Source organism: Cardiocondyla obscurior, linkage group LG22 (assembly GCF_019399895.1).
Source record: "Cardiocondyla obscurior isolate alpha-2009 linkage group LG22, Cobs3.1, whole genome shotgun sequence".
NCBI lineage: Eukaryota > Metazoa > Arthropoda > Insecta > Hymenoptera > Formicidae > Cardiocondyla > Cardiocondyla obscurior.
The window spans coordinates 1145634-1170516 of NC_091885.1; the positions used below are offsets into that span (position 1 = coordinate 1145634).

General features: G+C 42.6%; 2 protein-coding genes across 2 annotated transcripts in view; one reads left to right on the forward strand and one right to left on the reverse strand.

Annotated features, from left to right (window-relative positions):
• The window catches only part of LOC139111095 (cell adhesion molecule 2), an 80532-nt gene extending 74846 nt beyond the window's left edge, over positions 1 to 5686 (reverse strand). Inside the window, exon 1 of the mRNA XM_070671181.1 lies at positions 4512 to 5686. The gene's annotated coding sequence lies outside the window, so the exon portion shown is untranslated. The remainder of the gene's footprint in view (positions 1 to 4511) is intronic.
• The window catches only part of LOC139111096 (uncharacterized), a 173924-nt gene extending 149105 nt beyond the window's left edge, over positions 1 to 24819 (forward strand). The window contains exon 9 of the mRNA XM_070671182.1: positions 23826 to 24819. Within this exon, the coding sequence (XP_070527283.1) occupies positions 23826 to 23957 (132 nt within the window). The 3' untranslated portion in view covers positions 23958 to 24819. The remainder of the gene's footprint in view (positions 1 to 23825) is intronic.
• Positions 24820 to 24883: the final 64 nt, after the last annotated feature.

The following is a 24883-nucleotide window of genomic DNA, read 5'->3' on the forward strand; positions in this document are numbered from 1 at the left end:
GCGCGTTTACGGCACGATTTGTTCAAACGGAAAAGAGTTGCATAGGCGCCCCAGAGTGTTAGAGACAATTGCAGAATTGATAGCGAAAAAGAACAAAAGTGGAAAAAAAAAAAAAAAAAAAACTAAAAAAAGGAGGCGCACTCGCCAGGCACGCGCGAGAATACTCATCGTGCCGGTCGTAATTAGCGACGAGCTTCTTCGTTATTCCACTGTCAATTAAATTTAATGATTGCCGCGGGTTATTGTGTTTTCATTGTGCGTCTGACTCAGGATAAAGACTGTATACGCAGTTAAGCAGCGACCCCCTTATTTCGCATATATTTACTCGCGACTTATACACCCGCTCGTCATTTTACACCCACTATCCGAGGGATATTTTGCTTGACTATCGGTAGAAAGTGAGGTATCGGAAAGAATCCTGGCCTGATATCCGCGGATTGACATTGCCCGCGGCTTTCTTCGTTTTTTTTTCCGCGCATTCTTGTGGGAACTGACCTCTCGCGGCACTTCACTTTTTACACCGCTAGTTAGAAATTTTTCACGACTAAAAGTTGTCTTTCTCTTTCTATTCTCTCTCTCTCTCTCTCTCTTTCTCTCTTTCTCTTTACTTTACTAAGGTAAGGTGCTAAAAGCGTTCGCTCCGTAGCGAGCCGAGTGCTCTTCATCTTCGAAGCTTTCGGTCGAGAAATTCCGGTAATTCCACGTGGCCCGCTGCTTAACTGGATTTCCTCGTCGCGAGGAGTCGTAAGTCAAAGTGCAACGCCTTTTAATTCGCGTTTGTGAGGAAAACGGCGTACTTCTCACGACCGACCACCGTAAAGATGGAACCGAATTAATGAGCGAGCATAAAAATTACTGAGGCGCATGAATAAAGGAAACGGCGCCGCGACACCCGAAAATAGAGACGACCGAGCCGTCCCGCGTTTCCCCTCGCGCCCTCCCATCACATTCCTCTCGAAATGAGCGAGTTAATATCATTAATAATTACCAGCCGTCAAGACAACTAGAAGATACCGCCGCCAGTGGCAGTACCGAACGCGGCTCGATTCGCTACAGCGTTAGTACCCCCGAATGAATTCATAACGAATTTCAGGGATAATCCTGGGACCGAACGGACAGGAAATCTCGGGCGAGCTCTTGTCTGAATAGCCCCGAATCAGTCGAGAATACTCGGCGATTTGACGGGGCTACGGGGGGAGGGGGGAGGGAAAAAGCGATCCGCTAGACGAGGCGCGGGAGAATGGGGAGGGGGGAAAGAAAAAGAGACGAAACTGCCGCGCAACTGCTCTCCTACGGACAGTAGATGCAGATTTTAAATGCAACTTGTTGCGAGTTTACGCCGCAAGCCCCGAACGTCGTTCAGGATCCATCGAGACGTGTCGGCTACAGCGGAACGGATCTTTGCTAGGAAGTTGACGATGTGACGTTATACTCGCTTCGTCAATCGATCGAACAGGTAAAGAGATAGATAGGTAGCTAGGTAGATACAGAGATGACGTATGGATTGCACAACGGTCGCTACTAATGAGCGTAGAGATCGAACGGGACGTTGCTGTTTATCGAGCGAAGCTGACCCGATGCCTAACTTTGAAATAGTGATTTGTGTTTATAATTGGGATGTATCTTGCGAGGATTCCGTTTACCTGCGGTATCGCCCCCGTTTATTTGTACCGTATGTGCATCGGAAACCAACCGCGTTTCTTTGACATCACCGGCGTAACATTCTAACATTCAATTTAAAGTTACTTTACGGAAAGTAGCATCGCATATTTGATCTTGTAGTTCGAAATCGTTAGGTAGTTAAGGTATTGATACAATTTCCGTAATATATCCGACACTCGATAACGCGAGCCTAATAATAGTCGATTACATTTGACCTGTTAATATCGGGTTTTTTTTTTTTTCTCTTCTTCATTTATAGAACCGCATAAATATGACACAAGATTTTCAATATACGTGTATATTTCTCTCCGTGGTCTGTATCAAGGGTACCGAGTTGTAGAAGCAAGCTGGGACGTCGAAACGAAAAGTTGGACGAGCCTAAACACGATTACGAAGTTTTACGCGGCACACAATATCGATAGATAGCCGCGAGCGAAGCGAGAAATATTGTTTCATGTCGCGGTACGCGCGTAAGCACGGTGCCTTCGCACGCGATTTATCTCGGGGGCCGCAACAGTCTCGCCACTACATTCGTAAATGATTCCGAGTTTGAGAGTTCGAAAGGTCTGCCGGATCTCGCAATTGTAGGGTCGGCTATGGTTTATTTATTCGGCGGGACTATCTTCGCAATTCGCCCTGCTCCCTTCTCGCCTTTCCGCGTTTCCACGTGCGCGTAAGCGGCCGCGCGAAACACAATCGCGCGCGCGACGCCCGGCCGCCTGATCGTAGGCGGCCTATGAGAATCGATTTGTCAGCGAATATTCCCCTTCGGATACGTCCGAATAAGGGGGCGGCGTGCCTACCCATTCCTGACTTATTCACACGCCACAGTACTTTTTATTGTATCGACTGCCGCCTCCGCGAAGAAAATTCTTCCGGCGGCGGTATTACGATATGAATAAACGAGGAGAATTTTATCGCCCAAGAACCATCCTCCTTCGCCATCATGCGATGAAAGTTAAGAACCTAGTCCTAAGGGACTATATTTGATCGATACCTTAAGTATTTCTATGGATAAGATTGGTGGTTTCCTTCGAATTTGTACGCAAAGTTAATCTCCGATGTAGTGCCATTCGTGCCTTGTTCAGAATAGAGTTAGGGTTTCTTTTCAGGAAATATTAATTCCTTCCCGAAGGGTGAAACTTTTTACACAGCTTTATTTTTTTTCCCTCCCTTGTTAACGATCTGTTGAGAGTTCGCTCGATGTGTCAGCGCCAAGATTTAATTTTATTATCAGACAGCGCGCGTGGCGTAACGGAAGAGAGGGCTTCCAAATCTGTAGGATCATAACATCGTAAATTTTTGGCATGTCCGATTTTGCCGGTCGCTAATTTTGCTCACCTGGGATTTTCAATCGCGATACGAGAACATTTGCTGGTATCATCAGCGATTCATTTCTATCTCGTTGCTATCCATAACCACCATCTGCGCGACACTACGCTCCGTTTTCAAATGCAAAATTCCAGCCTCACCGCGCACTGCTCTTATTGTCTCTTTTTTTCCCCCCGTAGTTCTCGCTTTTCACCGCTCGTTCCATCAATATGCATCGGCGTGCGCTCGATAAAATCGTCCGATCTCTCATACGAAATCGAAGCCAATGCAACGTGCGCTCTCCATTTCCGCTTTCGCTCTTTTCGTCATAACCGAACGATCGTCAATTTTACCGATACCGGCTCACGCGATCAGCAACGCTGTACTTTATTATCTTATCGTTCTGCCTGATTATACGCGGACGACTCGATTTCGCAATCCACCATTCTCGTCTTAGTTTTTAATCCGAATTTCAATGTGAATTTTCCACAATTTTTGTAGAAACAAAGAAGCGAGGATTCCGTTTCGTATCTCGACTAAACGCGGCATCCGCATGCATCGAACAAGATATTTTCTCATTTATTCTTAATAAAATTTAATGCTTTTGCACGAGCGAGCAATCTCAGTCAATCGTGTATATGTATGTGCGTACATGTTTTCGACACACGCGTACGTTCATTTAATATTTTATCAGTTTTGCTTTAAAAACTATTCGTAAAAAGAATAGAAAAAGATTTAATAGCTACAAGGAGAAATTGATAGAAATTTACCGTATTTTATTGTGAGATTAAATAATTATATTAAAATTATACATTTCTTTAATTGCAACCGCGAGCCTTGAAAGCAATAAATCACTCGTGTCGATAATCAATCGAATAACTGTGGCTACGGGCAACGAACGATGGCCTTTATTCAAATAAAGCAAGCCACACACATACACATATATATATCATTCATTCCAGTTTTACATAATTCTCGAGATAAAAAAAAAAAAAAAAAAAATCTCGCGTTACACGTATGCGCTGGTACGACGGCACGGCTAGTTCAGATCTTGAATTGCCTGAAAATTTGTAAAACCGCATTTGTTTGAAATTGAATGCCCTGCGAGTTAACTCAAGCTGCAGTATGATTTACACGAATCCACATAATTCCGTATGTATATATTATACCGACAATAGAAAATGGATGCATATTAGCTCGCACACTGTTCGCGATCGAGATTACGATCAATTGAAATTTTGCAAAACCGCACTTGTTTTGAAATGCATGGTAATAACTCCGCGCTGCTGACCGATTCAGGGATATCGGTACCGACCGCTACAATTGCCATTATCCTCTGGAGCATAAAGAGATTTTCCAATTGTATATTATACTATACGGTATATGATACACTCGTTAACTTGTGGTGATCGTGCCTCCACCCGATATCGGAATTTCAGGTGATCGTGGTTTATTTTGAAACGCGCGGGTACGTTAATTCGCGTTGCTGGGCTATTTGAGGCCGCATTGGTTGCGATGCCGTGGTATTTTCAGCCTACCTTCGCGGCCCTATACGGGGTAAGAGCGGCTCGCCGCAATTCCGGGGACAGCATCGAAATTCTTCCGGCCGGCTGGTTTCATCGCGCGATCCGTGCAGCCGAAAACGCGAATGCGCGGTTTATAGACCCCGGGTCTGGGACAGCCGGCGAAATTAAAGTTAGAGGCAGCGACGATTTCGCTCGCACGCAACTTTTGTTTTTCCAAACAGTTTTTCCATTCGCGTGCGCGCGTTTGCCCGCGGGCAGCGATCGGAACAGATAAAATCAACGCCTGCACTCGACGCGGCGAAACTTCAATTCACCCCCGTGCGGCACTGTTCTCGCGAGGAAAGCATCGCCCTTTGCACGCGCGTGTGCGCGTTAATCAGCCCGAAATTATGCGTAAACATCAGCTTCGATTAATCCTCATTTCCCTGCCAGCTGCAACTTGCACTTTTCGACACGACTCGCCGAGAACAACGTTTCGAAGATCAAACTTTTTTTCCAATTCCAAGATCAACTGCACATTTTTTTTTTCTTTTTTTATTTTTACTTTTTTTTCTATCGCGCCACGTTTTTTCGCGTCGCGGGTCTCTCGAGATTTTACGAGTGTAAATGAAGCTCGAGATGAGGCGTTTCTTTTTCCTCTGCCTCGGGCACGTCAGCGTACTACGCGCAACAACTTCGTAAGTCGCGCCGCGACACACGCGGTACCACCGACCGGGTGAAAGTTCGCGTCGCGGATGGCCGATGCCGACTACGAAAGCTCGACCGCGCGTCGTTTTACCTCCGTGCGGCGGTTTGTAGCACCTGAGCGCTTGCGCGCCTCATGCTCGGCAGGTGCAACTGCATGCGCCGAGTCGTCGTAGACGATCGTCGACGAGCGCCGAGGTGGCCAACGCTGAATAGCGATTTATGCACGATCATTACCCTCGTTTCCACTTGTTATTACATTGTTATCATTATCATTATTTCGAAACGCGATACGCGTCGCTGAACAGCCTGTCCTGTCATTACGAAATTGATTTTCACGATCGGAGAGAGAAAGACGCGTCTTCGCAGCAATTTTCCTGCAAATGCATTTTTTATAGATTGCACACGTAATACAGTTTTATCTCTTCGTCAGTTGTTTTACATCGAGACACTCGTACGTTTACGGCTCCGAATTGCCGGCTAGATAAAGAATGACTATTACTTATCGTAACAATCAATACTTTACGTAAGAGGATTATTTGCTCGCTTTTGACTAGAGCTCAAACACGTTTTTCGAACAATTATCGTTGAGCTTATGCAATTAGAAGACGTAAATTTAATAACGCTTTAAACTCGAGATTAAATAAAAAAAAAAAAAGAAATTATATATATTAAAGTAACACGATCAAAAGAACACAGACTCAAAAGAAAAATATAAGGAGATTTTGTGTAAACTGCGATTACTATTGACATTACACGTTTAAGTAGAGAAGTATAAAATTCCATCCTGAATTCCAGATTGGCGTTTGTGCTTTGTGCATATTTTAAGAGATGCCATTCCAGATACGAGAAGATGCGATGTCGATTAAAAAAAAAAAAATATCTCTTGTAAATTTCTGACGAGAACGTATACGTTATTTTGCCTAATTTCAGAATTAAACTTTATTGTTTAATTGCGATCAAAAGATATTTCGTGTACGAATGCGACTTGGAGAATCACAGAGCGTATGAAAGAGAATTACGAGTACGTTTATCGAACGTGATAATATCAAATAGACGGGGACGCGAATAAATTATCTTCAATAAAGAAAAGATCATAAGAGATCAGAAGTCGCGACTATAGAAAACGTCGGAGATCGTTATCCGCATCGGTCTTCGTGAACGTGTCATAATGCCGGCTCTCGAATTGTAGAATGTCTTAAACGTGAACTTTTGTTCCTATTTCGTGCAATGTATAGAAATAGACCACCTCGGTATAATCGCGGATATCAACGAACCGTCGGAATAATAATTCTTCCCCGACCGCTTTTCGAGACATGTTTCCCGCGGGTAATTTACGTCGGTTTTCGGGCGCCGATTTTCGGCGTCGCATACCATCTTCGGAACGATCGCGCTCCCGTACTCTTTAAACCCCGTCGCATTCTCGTACCCATTAGATCGATACGCGCCCCGGCGAATCACGAGCGAGAGGACCAGCTCGTGCTATATCAAAGTTTGCGAAGACGAAGGCAGCCGCCTTCGCAGAACGCGCGTCCACGACGCGGATAATTCTATTGTTGCTTTGGCGAACGTGCAACTTGTACGTGACCCAGAAGTCACGTAAATCCAGTTTCGCGTCGGGACTCTCGCGCGCGGCATTATTCGTGTTCGACTAATTGTCCGAACAATCGCGATCGACCAGGCACTAGCTTGCGTCCAATTGCACACCCCGATTCCCCGATTTGTTTGCACCGGCTATTTAAATGCGACGACTGACTGCTTAATAAACAGCGTAATCGAACGAAACGATAATTGTCTCCCTTTTTTTTTGCTCTCTTTGCTCCGTTTACTTTGGTCTCTATTGAATATATTTATTTAATAAAAGAACTGCTAATATAAAAAAAAAAAAAATTAATATATTTAACAAAATCATGGCAACTATGTTATTTATATTAATAAATAATCTGTAAACCGCGTTTGATTAGAATATTACGTAATCGTGAAGTTTGCATCAACTGACCCGTTCACTTGCCGGCCGCAACAGAAGGCGGTTAGTTTCTATACAGATCCGGTCCTGAGCGAGGAAGGAACCGCAAGAGGTTGAAACTAATTTTACCCTGGCTCTCTCTCCTCGCGGCCGGTATCCGCTGGAGAGCACGTTCGCTCCACTTTGCCGGCGCGAAAGAACGATGCTCGACGACGGCGGGCACAGCGAGAAAATATCGCGGTGGAAGCTGCGTAATGCACCGCGCAGGTGCATATCCGAGGCAGCCCGCATATTTGCGTACGCCGGGATGATAATCTCTTTTCATTTGTGTGCGGGGTCCAGAAGCGTGCGCGGTCGCCGTCGTCTCGCGTAGAATTTGCCGATCTTCTTTCCGGTCGACTTCGCCTTGGGGCCGCAAACCGAAATTGATATAACAGGGGCGCGTTCCGCGCGTTACGATAACGGGTAACGGTAACCGTTAAGCGTTCACGCCCGCGATACGCTTCATCTCGGGCCGGTGAACGGCGCGCATACTCGAGATGAAACGAAATTCCGAGGGAAGGCGGGATCAAAGAGCAAGGTGCCTTCGCATCGTTTCGTCTCCTCTGTTACTCGATATTGCGCCGCGGGGCGTTTCGGCGAAATCAAGACGCCGGGTTAATGTTAAAGCAAAACGGACGCGTAATCCCTTCTTTGTAAATCTCTACATTGCTCACCTGCGTTTTTCATTATGAAAACTGCGCGCATAATTTGGCTATTCAGTTACGTTATTATCTCTAAAGTTCCCTAATGATTAATTAGGATAGATAAACTTCCGCGGGCGAGAAAAATGTATTCTTTATTATAATTTTAATAAACGTAACGGTAATGAATTATACTCCCTCGGAAAAGTATGACGCAATATCGCGTATAAGAAAGCGTTATTTCCGGGCTGTATCGGTATGTATGTCTATCTTTTATCTTAATCTTATTTTTATCGTTAACATCTCCGGAGAGCATTCGATTTTGATAGAGATAAATAAGACAACAAATTACTCGTTGCAAGATAAACGCTATCTCTTCCGTACGAAACGATCGCATTTTATAGGAATCCGTTTCCGCTTACTAAGCTCTCCTTTGTAATACTTATTCCATCGCACAAGCACAGAACCCCGCACTCGGTCGTTCCTCTTTAGTCGGCATTTCGGTGTAATCAAAAGCGTTTTACTTTGACAGCTCATAGAAACGAAACCAAATAATTTATAAATTACGCTGCGGTCGCACGGTTATTAACATAGAAATAAATGCGTAATCGGTTTACGTGACATCCAAGACCAAAAGAAAATCAATTGAACCTTTGATTTGCGCATTTGAGAACTCGCACCCACGATCGAATCCCGTTGTGTTTCTTTCTCGCGAAAAATTAATAATATAACAAACGCATCTAGTTTACGATCGCAGACAATATTTCATTAATTCGCGAATTCGTGACAAATTCCAATGGCTCCGCAGGAATAAATTTTTTTTTTAATACAGATAATAACGTTATTTTGTTATTATAACGTTTTTTGCTATCAGAAATATTTATAGAAAAATGGAATATTACGTTTTATTTTATTATAATATACCACGAAATAACTAACGCGGGATGCAAAATTTACCCATAAAACTGTTTCGCATTCTGACGAGAAAACAGGTAACGAAAAAAAAATAAGCGCGGAAAATGCATAAAAACTCTGCATCTCAAAATAACACCGTCAATCTAAAAAAATACACATCCAATGTCGTTTGGTGTATTATGAGAGAGAGAGAGAGAAAAAAAAGTTAAATTATATCAGTTTTTATTTTTCGATCAGTGATTTCAATTAAAGTCTTGCGGGGAGACGAAGCGTCAGCGACTAGTAGTAGTAGCCGGTAATAGACAGATAATTTTCAGACGTTTTCCCAGACGATGCGCCGACTCGACGGCTGCATACGTACTGGCCCGTACTCCTTAACCCGTGAATAAACCGGATAAACGTTCTAAGAAGATGGTAACCATTCTTTTTTAACTTTATCGCGAGCCCTCTACGGCTTACGTTTAGATGCATTTCGTCGCTCTACTGCCTCCGGAGCAGCCGGTCTCGGATTCAAGCGACGCCAGTCAGCCCGGGATAAGATGGCAAAGAAGGACGGCCGGAGTGGAGAGGCAGGGCGGCGGTACGAGGCAGACGGAGACACCGTAGATTCTACGACCTTTCCCGACTACGGAGTTAATATTTATCGAGACTGTCTGTAATTTTCTCGAGACTTCCTGACTACCGTGAACCGTCGACGCGACATGACGCGACGCGACGCGACCTAACCCAATCCGACGACAACGAAGGAAAAATAATTAAAATGGTTTGAAACGCTAGAGTTGGGGTGCATTTAGTCATTGGTTTACGTTGCCGCAAGTTGGCGTTACTCTGTTTTCTCGCCACCGATACGCAATGCCAACGCGCTGCCGTAGGATGATCCAAGTCTCTGGATCAGGATTCTGTTTTCCATTTCGCAATAATACAGGCGAATGAAAAAAATATATCGTTACTTTTTTAATTAACTCAATATGGAGAATAATCGTAATTTCATTCACTCGGATTGCGCGCGTGATGCGAGAGGAAGCATTGAGATGCGGCATTGCTTTTCATTTCGCAGGCACGGTATTGTTTAAGCTTGTATTAGCATCGATAATAAAAGCTCGTTTTTTTTTTCTTCTTTTTTTTATTTGCTATGCTAGGCGCATTTTCGCACAAAATCACACATGACGAGTTATGATTTCTAGGTCGCCGACTACAGAACGTGTGTCGTTGCTGAGAGAATAACGCGTTCTGCTGATATAGAACGTATCTCCATATGATGCACGGGCAAACCACATATTTCTTTACGTGGCAGCTCGATCTACCAGTTTTATGTTTTCTTTCGTAAAAACAGCTCGCTCTCTTTCGCGCGAGAGAAAGTTCGAGAAACGAGCTGTCGTCGGTAACCAGACTGGTATCCACTTTTTATTGCGATATATCTTTAAAACGAAAAAAGTTATACGTATGAAAAGAAACGCGTATATGAGGTGTCTCCGCCGTGCTTTTCAATCCTCTTAAAATAACGATCGATTGATGCGCTCAAAGGAAGCGAATAAAAAATAATTTCTAAGCGTCGAATTATTAGAAAGAATTTTTTTGACTACTTATAATAATTGATAAAGGCATTAATCATATAAAATTTGAGTTATTTTTTAACACCGACTGTAGTTCTACACTTTTAATTATTTGATTATTATAACTTTAACCAGATAATGTAGCCAACGTTCTTCTACAAAGTATATCCATTCGAGACAAATTACAAGGGAAAAAAATTGATAAAATATCTTGAATGAAAATTAAGAATTTGATCAATCGCTGGTCGTTGTTAACGAGTCGACAATGCGTTTCTTGCTCGTGCAAGGCAAAGCAGATAGAAATGGAGATAATTAGACGTAATACTGCGTGTGATTTACGATACCGCGCGTGTGATATCGCACGGTATCGAGCATCCCTAGCACCGATTAATTGGTTCAACAGTGAACGCGTCGCGCAGAGTTAATTTATAGAGGCGCCGATCGTTCGGCGGAGCTCGTCAACAAGTGGCCGATATCGTAGGCCACCGTCCAAGATAATTACAAGAGACGATCTGCGTGCGTTGCTCGTTTATGGAATTTCACGTATTTATGGAAATAAAAAAAAAATGTTCTTATTACTTTCACTTGATCGTTAATCTCAAGTGATTGTTATATTTCAAATGGAAATAATAATCCCTTAACACGAGACATAAAGATAGAAAAAAAAATTGAATTAATAAGTAGCATTCAAATGTTAATAAATTGTACTTCTTAAGAAGATTAAACCAATGAAACTTTAGAACAGTAACGCCTGCATTCGCGCTGCGATCAACGTACCGCAATATTATTAAAGGTTTTTTCAGTAATAATCTTATATTCTTGCGGAGATATTTTACACTTTCAAGCGGAGATTGGAATAGCAGTAAACGGAGAATAATTCGTAAGGCGAATATTTGCTGTAACTTATATTTATGTAGCATCATCCCGTGGCTTTTTGCCACGGCCAGCGAGAACAGCGCGGAAAATAAGCGAGAAATGCAAAGACGACGACGCCGCGGTCCTTTGGGAGGACCAAAAATGCACTTTTTATCGAGCCGGCGCATCTCGCATGCACTACGAGCGGGACGAGTCCGTGCATACATATTTCCTAGCACGTTTCCGACGGGTATCCCAATGTACACGCACGTACTTTCTTCCTGAGCCTGGCTATCCGGTAAACCGTGCAAGGTCGATCAAGACTGCATATTCATGAAACTTAGGAAAGACGATCCATTTTTTCTTTTTTTTTTTTTTTTTCTTTTGCTTTTATCTTTTTGAAAGAGATGTTTCAAAGCGCTCGAGAGGATAAGGGTGATATGTATCTGCCTCGCGGATCCGATGGTCACATAAAATTTTCCGAGCGATACTTTTGAAACGGGCATCGTCTCAGGTTTCGTCGCGTGATCCTCTATTTCGCATACGAATAAAATGTTTCCCAAGTACATATGTTTTCGGAACGCTTAAATTACGCATGAAACGCTGGTTTCTTGGCGACGGACTTTCTCGATTCGTTTTGAAAAAGTCATTCCCTTTAGAAAGTGTTTTTTACGCCCTTCAGTCTGAGTCCATCCGAGAGATGTATCTTACACGAGATCTCTATTTCCGGGATAACGAGTAAAGAGAGCCGGCGAGGTCTATATTATGTTGAAATATAAATAAAGCAATCACATGTAAACGCATTTCGGCTATTTCGCAAAAATCACATTTCTTTTAGTGATTATCTCCTTTCTCGTAAAAATAACTTCACGATAGAAAAATATATTTTTCAAGATCTTCAAAGAAAAAAAAAAAAAAAAAAAAAAAAGAGGGAAGGAAAGAGACATACATAAATTTTAAATTCTTACGTTATAAATTATTTAGATTCAGCAGAATCATCTTAAAATATCATGTCACGCAAGTATGGAAAGCATTCCCGCTGATTGCATTCCTTTTCCTTCAAAAACGTAGCGGAAATTATGAACTTGTGCGTTATGAAGGAAATGTTGTAATTAGAAATATTTTTGAAGTAACCGGTGGATGAGGAAAATAAATAAAGCTTCTTCCGTCCTGCTCGTGCCTTGCATGCAACCGAGGACTACGACGCTGCGCTATGAAATTAAGTGCGGTCCACGGCGGCGGTACACCTTCCGGCAGTTTAGTCACCGAGAAAAGCGCGCGCGAGAGGAAAGGAGAAAGAGTGGAACCGCGACTTTGTTCCCTCGATAAGCGGATTCTCCGATTCGTCGGGCGTTTTTGCGAATTTCACTCGACCGTTCTTCCTCTCTTTATTTCTCTCTTTACCTCCGCCTCTCCCTCTCTTTCTGCCATTGTGGCGCAGCGCGCGGTGCACGAAGAGCCGGGTAATTTAGCGAACGATGTACTTAAAATCTCCGACAATGTCTTCTCCCTGCTTTACGGTCCTCCGGTGTTAGCCAATTTTTTAAACGATAAATTTTATACTTAACGGCAACATATTTATCCATTTCTCGGGCTGATCCCTCCGCGGGAAAATCTTTAAATCAAACAGGAAATTGAGAGTGACAATTTCCTGGCGATATTACTCGCGAGATTGAGAAAGAGTTTACACGATAAAATCGTAATGCAACAAAAGCCAGCGAGAGAAGCGAGAGGTCGAAAGTGTACGGAGATAAGTTGGAAGGTAGGGGGACTTTCGTCAAGTTCATATACAACACAACGGGAATCCTCGTTTCGTCCATGATATGCTCGCGCGTGAGTAAACTCGCGATCCAAAGGTCCGTTCACACCCGGGCGTGAGTTAATCTTTGCGAACTTGAAGCGTTCTCCGGCGCAATGAAAATATAAAGCGGAATAGAAAATCGAGGATTTCAAAGTGCAGTCTTTAATAGAGTTCAACAGAGCGGCGTCGTCGAGCTAAAATAACAAGTCGAATAGACCGGCAACGGTTGAGAGAGATAAAGAACGGACGATGCAATAAAGACGGTGGAAGGATGAGTGGACAAAGCGGGGGAGGGGGAGGGGGAGGGTGCGCGGAGAGGCGGTCCCCTCACAAACTTTCACCGTTTTATCCATAAATTCCGGTAATCGTGCACCTAAGGTACTCCGCAAGTGGAGGAGGTGCAGTCGAAAACGCAGCCGATGTATCTTACGGGGGTTCATTAACAAACTTACGCAAATTATGCGAGCGAAATTCTCGCTCGCATCGTTCGTTCGCGTTATCTTAGCACTTATCGCGATATAGCTGTAGGGCAGAGAAGAGCGGAGGGCCCGTTGTGACGTGACCCTAATGTATCGTTGCGCAGCTCCCTTAATGGCTTATATATGGCGCGTTCCACGGACGCGAGCAACACACACTCGGATACTACGAGTCTTTAATCAATTATGCAAATGATTTGCGGACTACTGTATATCCGTCTTCTCCCTCCCTCCCCCTCCTTCCGTCACGTCAGAACGTGCAATCTAGACGTTCCTCTTCTCTTTGTCCCTCTCAGCCTTGTTTCGCGCCGGGTGTCGCTTTTCGCAGATATGCCTTCCGCTGTCCCTTCCTTTCTCATTTTTTTTTTTTTTTTTTTTTTTTTATTTTCCTCTTTTTCTCCCTCATCCCCCGGCAGCGTCAACCCAGTTGGCGCGCACGGTTGTTTATTAAAACTTCCAAATTAACCGGTTTTAATCGTGTTCGTTTTACACTTGTTGTTGCCACGGTATATTATTTATTACGGCGACCAATCTCTGCGACCTCTTTCCGGTCCCTAATCCTCTCGCACAAATCGCGTCCACCGAAAACCTCACCTCTCTCGCGCTTCGCTCTCGCCGTGCGCTTTCATCCGCTTCTCTTTCATACCGTCGCCAGTCCGCATCCTCCTTTTTCTCCCGCCATGCCGTTTACACCATCCACCGAGTATCGTTCAACCCTACGTAATGTAGTTTTGGCCTTTGCACGAGTACCCTTTTACCCTTCTGCCTGACGGCTCATCCGCGTTTCATCCCCGCATCACTCGTCGCTCGCAATTCTTCCGTCCTCCCCTTTCCGCGCGCTATCATCTCTTTCTCTTGTTCTAACGTATATTTGTTTACCATTCCTATCCTCGCGTCTCTCCTCCGTTTCCTCGTGCTCATCCAGCGAATTACGTTTCGCACCTTTCTCGCGGAAGTTCAAATATGGAATTACGAAGGTGGGCGGCTATCAAGCGTAAACTTATGAAAAATGAAAATGGCATGAAAATGAGAGTAGAGACGTGATCGTCAGAAAAACAGACTCGATTACCGCCGAAAGAGAAGATTACCGTGCGATCATGTCATCTGAGCCTTTATCAATGCTCGCGAATTATGCGCGTAAACGAAAATTAAATTAATTTCATACGATAACGATGCGTGATAATAATATGAAAAGCAGAGACAGAGAATAACGGTAATGCATACAGTAGCAGTTTGAGAAATGATTTAAACAACGGTAACCAAGACGAAGAGCGATATGGAAGGCTTTGGAAAGGGTTGCATGATGTTTCGAGGTTCAACATGTGCGCTTGTATGTACGGCACAGTTTTGGAAACTACGTTGCCGTAAGCACCCGCGAGACTCGTATCCTAGGACAAACTGGATGAGAAACTGCACGAAACGCGTCCAGACTAAGATCTAACGGAGAACATGTGCCGTATAAAGTCTATATATGTGCATGCGCCGGGCGCCGGCATCTTTACCTCGAGACGTGCTAGATCGCGTGCCTTTCAGGCATTTCCGCCCGCATAACACACGACGAGTCGCGCAGCGATCGCCGCGGATAAAGAATTCGGACTGGTAATAATTCGCCGAGTCGAATTGTTCACTTAATGCCGGTCCGTTATACGGGATGTATCGAAGCTATCCCTTTACTTTTCACGTTAACTTTTAACGGCAGTATCTTTCCACGAAATTGCAATAAATTTTTCGACCGCGCCAGAACCGGGATCTTAGCGGATTTTGCCGGCCGAATGAAAAACCGGCGCGCCACTGCGAACAATTTCAGAATAATCGTTAGCGAACTTCGACGGCGAGTCGACGATGAATCGCGGAATCGGCTGACCAAGATCCGACGGTAGCTACACCTCGCCGGAAGTCGGCCGGCGCGTCGGTGCACCGGGACTTCCCATCGAATTAGAGAAAAGTGTTCTCACGGCGTCTTGCACACTCCGCCACAAGGACAAACTTCTCCGTTAATCTCCTGGAAACCCCTACGGGGCTCGATTTATCGAGGATACTCGATACGCGGAAGCTTTCTCGTCTCTCGATTTATTCCGGTCCCCTCCGAGCCCCCGTCGCGCCCTTAGTTTTCCCTCCCCTCCCTCCCTTCCTCCTCGGTTCTTGGTAACTTTCCGCCTATCGGGGCCGCGCTTTTTCCTATTATACTTCGCTCAGGCGTTTTACAATGAGGTACTTGTATATTCGAGAGGACAACGCGACGAATCTCTACTCTTCCGAATATACGGATCTTTGTTTCGAGATTTAAGAGAATGTAACATGGAATGTAACGGAATAAGTTGGCGATACAGAAAATATGTAAGACCTAAAAATTTTCGGGAGAGACGATTTATTAATGCACATATATTATCAATGCATCCGTCATTGAATTCTAATATCGGCGTTAAATTACACGCAGCTTGCTTTATCTTTTTTCGATATTTTCTCATCTACCAAATTTTTTTATCGCGGAACATTTTTCGTTAAATAAAATTTAATAAAATATTAGTCTTTCAGAAATTTTATGGCTCACGTAATTGAAAGAATAATTATTCTTTCGTGTTTTAAAAAGAGCCAAATAATATTTTACTGCAATCACAAAGTTAACGTAACAAAGAATTAAAAACCGTTTTGCCCCGTACATTTGGTGCAACACTTTTAAAGTCTGGCGCGTTGCATTTGCATTCTTTCCGCGGTTGCTGTGAAAAAAGAGCTTGAAAAATCCGCAGTGGCTTAACTAGAACATATCTCACATCAGCGGATGCGATAAGCGGAACACGAAATTGTGAGCCGAAGGAAATTTCCAATTTGTTAATAGTGGTATTTTTTTTTCTTTTGCGCCGCGCCGGTTTGCACCGGTCATCTCGGGTATTAAGGGATAAAAATGGAACCGGGAGAATAGTGGTCCCAGCAGTGGCCGAGGAATGAGTGTTAACCAGTTCAGCGTGGAAAATGGCTCGAGCTCAGGACCCTCGTACTCGACTCATTAACGTGAATTATTCGAATAATATTTCTTTGTCCGGCGAAGAAATCAATGCGTCTGCCGGGGCGATGCATAATTCATGCCGTAGTATCAGACAGATCGAAGATTAATAGGCCTGATCGGATGCTCTCTAATCGAGCATTTACCGTTCCTTCGTTCCTGCTTCTTCTTTCTCCTACCTGTGACGTTACTTCGGTTCTTTAAAAGAAATCGATAAGCTATATGCTTATCAGGGAGCTTTTAAATGGTTCAGAATATTATTCCAGCGTTGTTTCTGGTATACATTCTACTGGAATTACAAATGCTTAATTCTAGCCGATCGCTTATCAAGAAGAAAGACGGAATTACCTTCAATTTAGGTACCGCCACTTTTATTGTTCCGCTTGATATTACAGTTTATTTAATATGTTCATATTGAACGTAGACAAAACTCGCAACCTAATGGCTCGACTTTCAGACATCGCTGCCTTGGTAACGCTCTTTTCATTTTACATCCACAAAAAATTGATTGCAGAGCAGGAATTTAATTATTCTCTCTGGGTTTGTGCCGGGTGAGTTCGCATCAGAGGAAATATTTAACCTCTTCAGTTTAAATAAAAGTCTTGTCGTGCGCTGTAAATTAACGATGAGATCGTTCGAACAATACCTTGACCCTTTCGCTTTTCTTTTCTTTTTTTTTTTTTTTTTTTTTTTTTTGTAACTTTCCGAGGTAAAATAAACAGATACAAATAAAATCAATTAGAGACACAAGATAATTGTAAAATCAAAATCTGATTTCGAAAGATCAGAGACGTATTTGCTTCGCGAAAGAATTTTCTGCCGTTTGAAAAAGAAAATTGCTATACTCCGCAAAGTATTCTCGTTAATTCTTAATCCTTAACGAAAACGTGTTTTACGTTTGCAATCAGACTTGCATAACTGATTAAAATAAAAATTCTAGCGTGCGAGGGAAAGAAGATTAATCTAGACTACAAGATTCTGACGGTAAACAATTTTTTAACGCGTGTACTAAAAGCATTGATACGGCGGCTGCAATCGGTATTGAGATTTAATCGGAGCGAGCACGTACCGAAGGATAATTCAACGGCTCGTCCCCGGAAGTTAAGTGACGTGACGTAGAAGCTAAGCATGGTCGAGGGGGGGAAAAAACAGTCAGCGGCTGGATTTTAAAAAGAACAAGAGCGCTCGGATGGGATGGGTTGTAACGCGGTTAGCTGCAGTCACGAGTCGACCGAACTTCGATAGCACGGGCTAAGAATATATTTCAATTGAAATCGTTAAAAAGTAGTACCGCAAAATAATACGGAGAGAAACGAAGAGAAAGAAACTTGATCGTGAGGTATAGCACGAATATTTGACGTTGAAAGAAGCGGTGTGGAAAGCGCAATTTATCCTCAACGCTATTCTCAAAACCGTCTGTTAATCCAGTTTCGGATTTAAATATTAAAAAAAATTTTTTTTTATACTATACGTAATCGATATATTGCTTAAAAAAATGTCTTTTAGATGCATTTATTATATCTATTTTATATTTATCGTATTGCTCTTTTCCTTTAATCTACGTCTAAGTATCCAAAGTTCAGCGCAGTTGGCTTGAATATCATAGTCAATAAAGGATAGCATACATTTAGACGCTTCATACATATTAAAATCTGTGTTTACATCAACACACTAGCGAAACTCTGGACTAACAGCCGACAACTTTCTCGAGATATATACTGTTAACTCCTTACTAAGTAAAAACGTTACTGTTACATTGTTCCTTTTTTTTTTACGAACAACTTAAATTGTTTAAAAGTTTAATAATAGGATTTTAATAGTACTGATGGAATGAGTAATTTGGTATCGTATTATTTAAATAAATAACAACATAAATCAGAATATTATAAAAAGTAAAAATAAAATTTTAAAGATATTACGTATTAGCATAGTATTAATATTAATTTTTCACAAACTTTTATACGAATTTTTATGCTTGCAAAAATATAAAGGCAAAATATTATTCGGAACTGATTGGAACGATTTCCAATAAAAGCAGGTACATTATAGTATACATGATAATTAGAAAATGCGAATTAAAAGCGAACCGACCGACTAATTCTCATTAAAATGTTCGATATCTTTTATCTTGTAAACCATCGTGCGATTCGGTATCGATTTCGCGAGATTTTTAATTTTCCCGAAAGCCGCGTGATATCCTATGGCGTGTCACGTGGTTCGAAGAGTCTCCAGATGTTGGCTATACATCACGGTATGTTGGAGCATTGGGAGACCCGGTTATATCAATTTCGCACTGGCGCACGCCGTCCGCTGTGCTGCCCGTCGTGAAAACCGCCGACGCCCTTACAAATTGCCATCGCGGGTGCTAACTAAACGTGCACCGCCCCCGTTCAACGAGAAACGACGACCTATTAATATTGCGAGAATGGCGTCGTGGGATTGCCGATGCTTTCGTTGCACCGATGCACCCTGGTTTCGTAACGTCGTCTGATCGCAGGCCACGAGAATCGTACAAAACGCCAATTTTCGTTGCCAACAGCCAAACAATCTTCCCCACGTTTTTTCATTTCTTTACTATCGAGCAATTAATCCTCGCGATAATCATACCGTGGTCGAATACTAAATAGCTTTCCATTTATCGCTGAACTGTGTTAATAATTTCTGTAATATTAACGAATAATTCTAATGACATTCCTGGAACATATTTGACTTGTTCGCCTAAATAATTTATCGTTTATAAAATCTCATTTCAACGATTTGCAATTCGATATAGAATACTATTAATAATTTATACGAATATCCTATTTATAATTTTATGCTCCGTGTAAGTATTGCTTCAATACATGTGCATACGTGCGACAAAAATACACGTTGAAATATTTTTATTATTCCACACGATCGAAAAATAAAAATAAAATTATATCGACGCGTCACACATTTTAAATACAGAGTATATAGATTACTTGAAATAAATTCGAAATAGATTGACGAGAATACCGCGAGGTTTCCGCCAATTAAAATCGCAAGTCGGACATATAATAAATCGATTTATAAGCACGCACCAATTTACGCATAATGACTCCTTCCAAGGTTTCAAGGTCGATAGATATTGTAAGCGATTCGTAAGCCAGATGTAGTATTAAGAGGGGCCGGTAGCGCAAATTAATGATTCCTGCCAACGGGGTCCGATAACGCAGGGTCGAGACATATCGCGCGAAATCACGCGATCGGCGCGCGTACACCTATCTACCGGCGCGGCAACATTATTTCCGGGCGCAACACAACGCGTTGCGTTCACTACAGCCGCAAACTTCATATTGCACCGTCTCCCGCATTAGGTTGGCCGAAGGTGTGCCAAGTAGTCCGCACATATAGTAAGTCTAAAGAGGGTAGGAAGGTGAAAGACGGGCCCGCGGGGATCAGGTGAGAGAAACGGAAAAGGTGCGCGGGAATAAGGGGGCGTATAATGGCGAGTATTACGGGCACTTAGTCACTTTTGTGCCGCGGCCACCATTGTGCTAACAATAAGACAAAAGATAGAGAATCCCCCGGAGCGATTCAACTGTCCCGTACGAACCAGTCGCCGGTATAACGCGGCTCGGCCCGGCGCGGCTCGGCGCGGGCACGACGCAACGCGACGTGACGCTCGAACGAGCATGATGCTCGGAGCGAAATTAAACCCTGGTTCGCTTCGGTACCGGCAAGGTATGCTCACCTTCGTCCCGCGCTCATAGAAATTGCGAATTGTAGCGCGCACCGCGAGCGTACATATTCGCACGACTGTGCGAGAGCCTTCCTTCCTTCCTTCCTTCCCGGGCAAACCCAGACGCACATTGTGCGAGTTTCCCCTTTTGTTACCACGTTGTTCTATTTCGAGCTTAAACAGAACGCACTTGCACGCGCGGCTATCGCCGCTACCTCTTATAATTCCCATTCCGGTATTCTACGTTCTCTTTGGTATTCTTCCCGACAACAAAAAAGCTACTTCGACAGAACGGTTTCATTTTTTTTTTGTTTTTTTTTTTTTGCCCGTGTATAAATTGCGGACGATTCTTAAAATTAAAATAATTATATGTTACTTTTGCTAATTAGTATTGTAGAAGTATTAGAGGAAAATAAATTACGATCGATACGCAAATACTATAATCAGAATAGGGTGGCTACGGATTGCGTAGTAACCAATGTGTTAAATGTATTAGTGAATTGCTTTGGTCGCGAAACTTGTCGAAGTACCGCAATTTCAACTGTCGTTCACGCGGTTTGCCAATCCAAAATGCGTCTCAGAGAAGCGTGGAGGACGAGATTAGCTTCGTGAACGCAATCATGACTCCCATTTTGATGAAATTTCCTGTTCATTGTATTTTAAAAAGTTTTTCGATTTTACTCTTGCAAAATAATAAACGAACGTCGAAAGAGAAGCGTGTCAAATAGAAAAAAAAAAAATTCTTGAAAAGCTTACTTAGAATGCCAAAGTATTCGCAACTGTAAGCCTTTCATCTCGAACATCAAAAGGTAATTTCCAAAATTATGGAGATTTTTCCGAAGAATCCTACGTGAAATTGACGTTATCCCATCGAGAGAATTCTTTGTAACACGCGTGGAAACGTTACTGACAAAGGAGGGAACACTTCAAAAGTACAAATGAAACGTTACCTCAACTGCCATACGTATACATATACTTAGTATATGTCTCGTCTAAGCCGTTGGCTCCGGTTTCCGCCTTTGCGCTTTCACAGTAAAGTTCTCGCATTCCCTACTACTATAAACAAGCAAACTAACAGTTTTCCCATGTGGCAAACGTATTTTCCATAAACTCGAATACTTATATATTTCGTAGGAGAGTTTATAAAAGGTTTATCGCTTTTCAGTAAATTAATCTCGAAAAATCAAATAATTATTTTTACAAGAAACTGTATTTTATAAAGATGCAATAATTCTTATCTAAATTTTATTGTAAAGTTCGCTGAAACTTTTAAAATAATTAAGAAAAACGAGAAAAAAAAATTGCAAAAAAAATATTAAAACATGCGCAATAAAAAAAAAAAAAATTATAATAATTATCGCTGAAGACTATATTAACGCTTCTACGAAATCCAGCAACGTTTACTTTCACGGCTTTAGTACGCAACATCTAGATTGATTGTTTTAGCAAACAGGTGGATTCTGAGAAAATAATAATGCATAGTTAATGGATCTAGGATGATCAGAACTATAATGAGCAATGCGATATTAACGCGTTAATCACGTTCGCGGTGCAGCGAGTCGCGGCTGTTGCGCGCACAGAGAGAGGAGGCCGACCAAGATTATCCATTTCCACTATCTATTTTATTCGGCATCATTCGGCTCGTTGCTCCAAGCTAGCCGAGTCAAAGTCGCGCGATCAAATCGATCCGTGCCGGCCGTACGCTTCGTTTCTAGCTGTCGGATCTGTCGCTTTGAGTACATTTACGCTTACAACTGCATCGGCCCCAATGAATGTTAGAATCGAACTGCTGCGCGGCTATTTGTGTTTCTGTCGCAATGTACGTGACTGAAGAAAGGGAAGCACTGATCGGGTATTCATCAGGCTATCGAACTAAAGTGCATATTAAAAAACTAGGGAAACTGTATCGTAAAATTTGCAATTTTTATAATGCGATACAAATTAATGTAAATTATCTCTGCCGCGATCGCGATGTATATATTTTTCTCTCTTTTTTTTTCTACTCCGTCGCATCAGTTCGCGCTACCGAAACGCGCATATTTTGCCTCGCGACGCTGTGTGCGGCACACCCATTCCAATATTGCGCCTTCGGACCGTAGTTAACAATCGATAGGTTTCTATTCACCGTGAGTAATTAGCCGTAATCATTCGGTGTGCACCCGACTCTTGTACAACAACGGCTGCAAAAAATTTACGCCCATGCATTATGAAGTATCGAAGCTCTTTTACAGGTTTTCTTCCATTTCGATAATGGCTTCTTTGCAATCAGTCACCGCCCGCTTTTTGTACTCGCCTCTCTCGCGTAACGGGCCAACTTTCGCGGGCTGAAGAACGAGAATGCGGTTCTCTTTTTGTCGAGCTAGGTACCGAAAGAATGCGAGTGCATTCAACGCGCGGAGAGATATCCCGGCAAGAGGCGCATAATGCGCTTTATTGTCCACGACGCTACCTCTATGTATGTATGTGGTTTTTCCTCCCTCTTTTCACGTAAAAATAATCGCGGAATAAAAGCATATAATGACTCGCCGCCACTACCGTCGCTTTCGCCAAAACTGGGGAGAAAACAAAAGAGGAACAGAGAATGCCGTTAAAATATTCTGTTATACCACGCGAGCCAAAAAAAAAAATAAAAAAATAAATCGTTACTGTATTTTGTCGTAAAATTAAGGAAATTAGCCACTTGTGCGGGTATACTCTTTAAACGAATCGCTTCAAACACGTCTTCGTCCCCCGAAAGTCGATCGATCGCGCATCATAATTCCGCCTCGTAAGAACGATCGTTGATTAAATGCAATGCTGAATTGATCACGCGTAACGACGCGAGAGCTTTCGCGTCGCGGCTGACTTTGATGAGACAATTTGAATAATAGCGATGGCTCTTGACTTCGGAAAAAGTGTCAACTTCCAATCTCGTCGAATCGAGAATCCTCTCGACTGGATTCTCGAGCTCGAACTGTCGTCGAGAAAACGAGGACCCACCACGAGGTTATCCTAACTCGTATTCACTCATTCCAGTGAATTGCCGTCGCGAGAACAGCAGGAACGAGGAATCGTCGACGCCGACCGCACAATTAGCGTTAATTCCTGTTAATCCGCATCGCGTCAATCTGCATTCCTTTGTTCCTTCCTAGTACTTCACCGCGCGAGTACTATCGAATAAGAATCATATATACGGAAATAGAGATTGTACATATATGTGTACGACGGTGGAAATCAATGCGCCGAATAGTACGAACGGTGACGTTAGGAAATAAAAGGTGAAAGGTAATCGAGATAAGATGCAGTTTATCCCCGCACTGGTCTGGTCATTAATACTTCAGTTTCAACTATTTATGACGCGAATCAATATCCTATTCCTATCTCGCTCCGTGCCCGGAAGTGACCCAGATATTCGAAGATCAGACAACGGTTTAAGGTCTCATATGCGCTGCAACGGGAATACGTGACAAGTTCTGCCGCTTGGGTCGTATGACGTGGTAAAGTGGCGGCACTTTACATTAAAGAGAGAGAGAGAAAGCGCATCTGTTGTTAACGCTACTCCTCTAAAATCTATTAATATTCTAATCGTAATCGTAAAATATTACTCAGAGTATACAAAAATATTTTAACAGTAAAAATATATTCGTGTGTTTTTAAAAATCATATTTGTTTTGTTTCTTCTAAAATTTTGTATTTTTTTTTTTTTTCAGAGAGAGGAGAAGAGAGGAGAAAAAGGGAGATTGAACACAAAACTGCATTCAATAGACCGAATGCCGCCAATGTGGCTTATCGAACTGCCGGAACAGAAAAATATGTACAACGTGCCGTGGTGTGTCGTCTAAAAAGACGGGTTGCAATTTTGTCCAATCAAGTGGTTCTATTGGCACACGTCGTTGGCTCGTAACCAAAGCCATGATCGATCTCTATTTGTATCGGCCGGCAATCGGATATTGGTCGATGAACATACGAAAAAGAGGAAGGCGTCGACCAAGGCAGCATAGTGGTAGATGCGAGCAAAAGATATCACGACGGGTGTGGTAATGTTTTACCGAGTCCGTAAATAATATTTCAAATCGATGTTATCTGCGGCTTCGCCGAGGTACGTATGGTCTTATTTTCATTACAACACGCTTTTGACACGGGCCGAAGTATCGGCAATAAACATCAGAAATTGGGAAATGACAAATTCTCGTATACGCGAAGTCGCGAGAAATACAATATACGAAAGACAAAATAGGAAGCGTAAACTGCAACGCAAACCGTCGTCGTTCGCTCATTGTTGCCCATAATCTCGGCGGGCTAGGCCCATTGTTTGTCATCCAATCTTTCCGCTGAATTTCCATCACGGACAATAGTAGCGTTGCTTTATAAGTCGCGCGAATTACATGGGCGAACGCTGCTCGTAAATATAGTCGGTGAATCGTGAAAAAGCGCCGCCACGCTCGCTCTCTTTGCGTTGTGTCGAGCGATGCTTCATACTACCTCAGCTTTACTCGGTTCGTCAACGAATGAGAAACAAGCTATTTCATTTTTTTTTCTCATTTCCGCGAAATTTATATTTATTATTAAATATTGAATAAGAGAAAGAAAAATAACTAATTTGAAACCTGACTTTTTGTAAAAGTAAATTAATGTGACTGAAACATGGAAAAAAAAAGAGAGAGAGAGAATTTACTATTATTCTTTCATCTCGTTTGGTCACTACTAGAGAGAGAGAAAAAAAAAAAAGAGTAAGCTAGAAAAAAAAAAAAAAAAGCGAAGGGGGGAA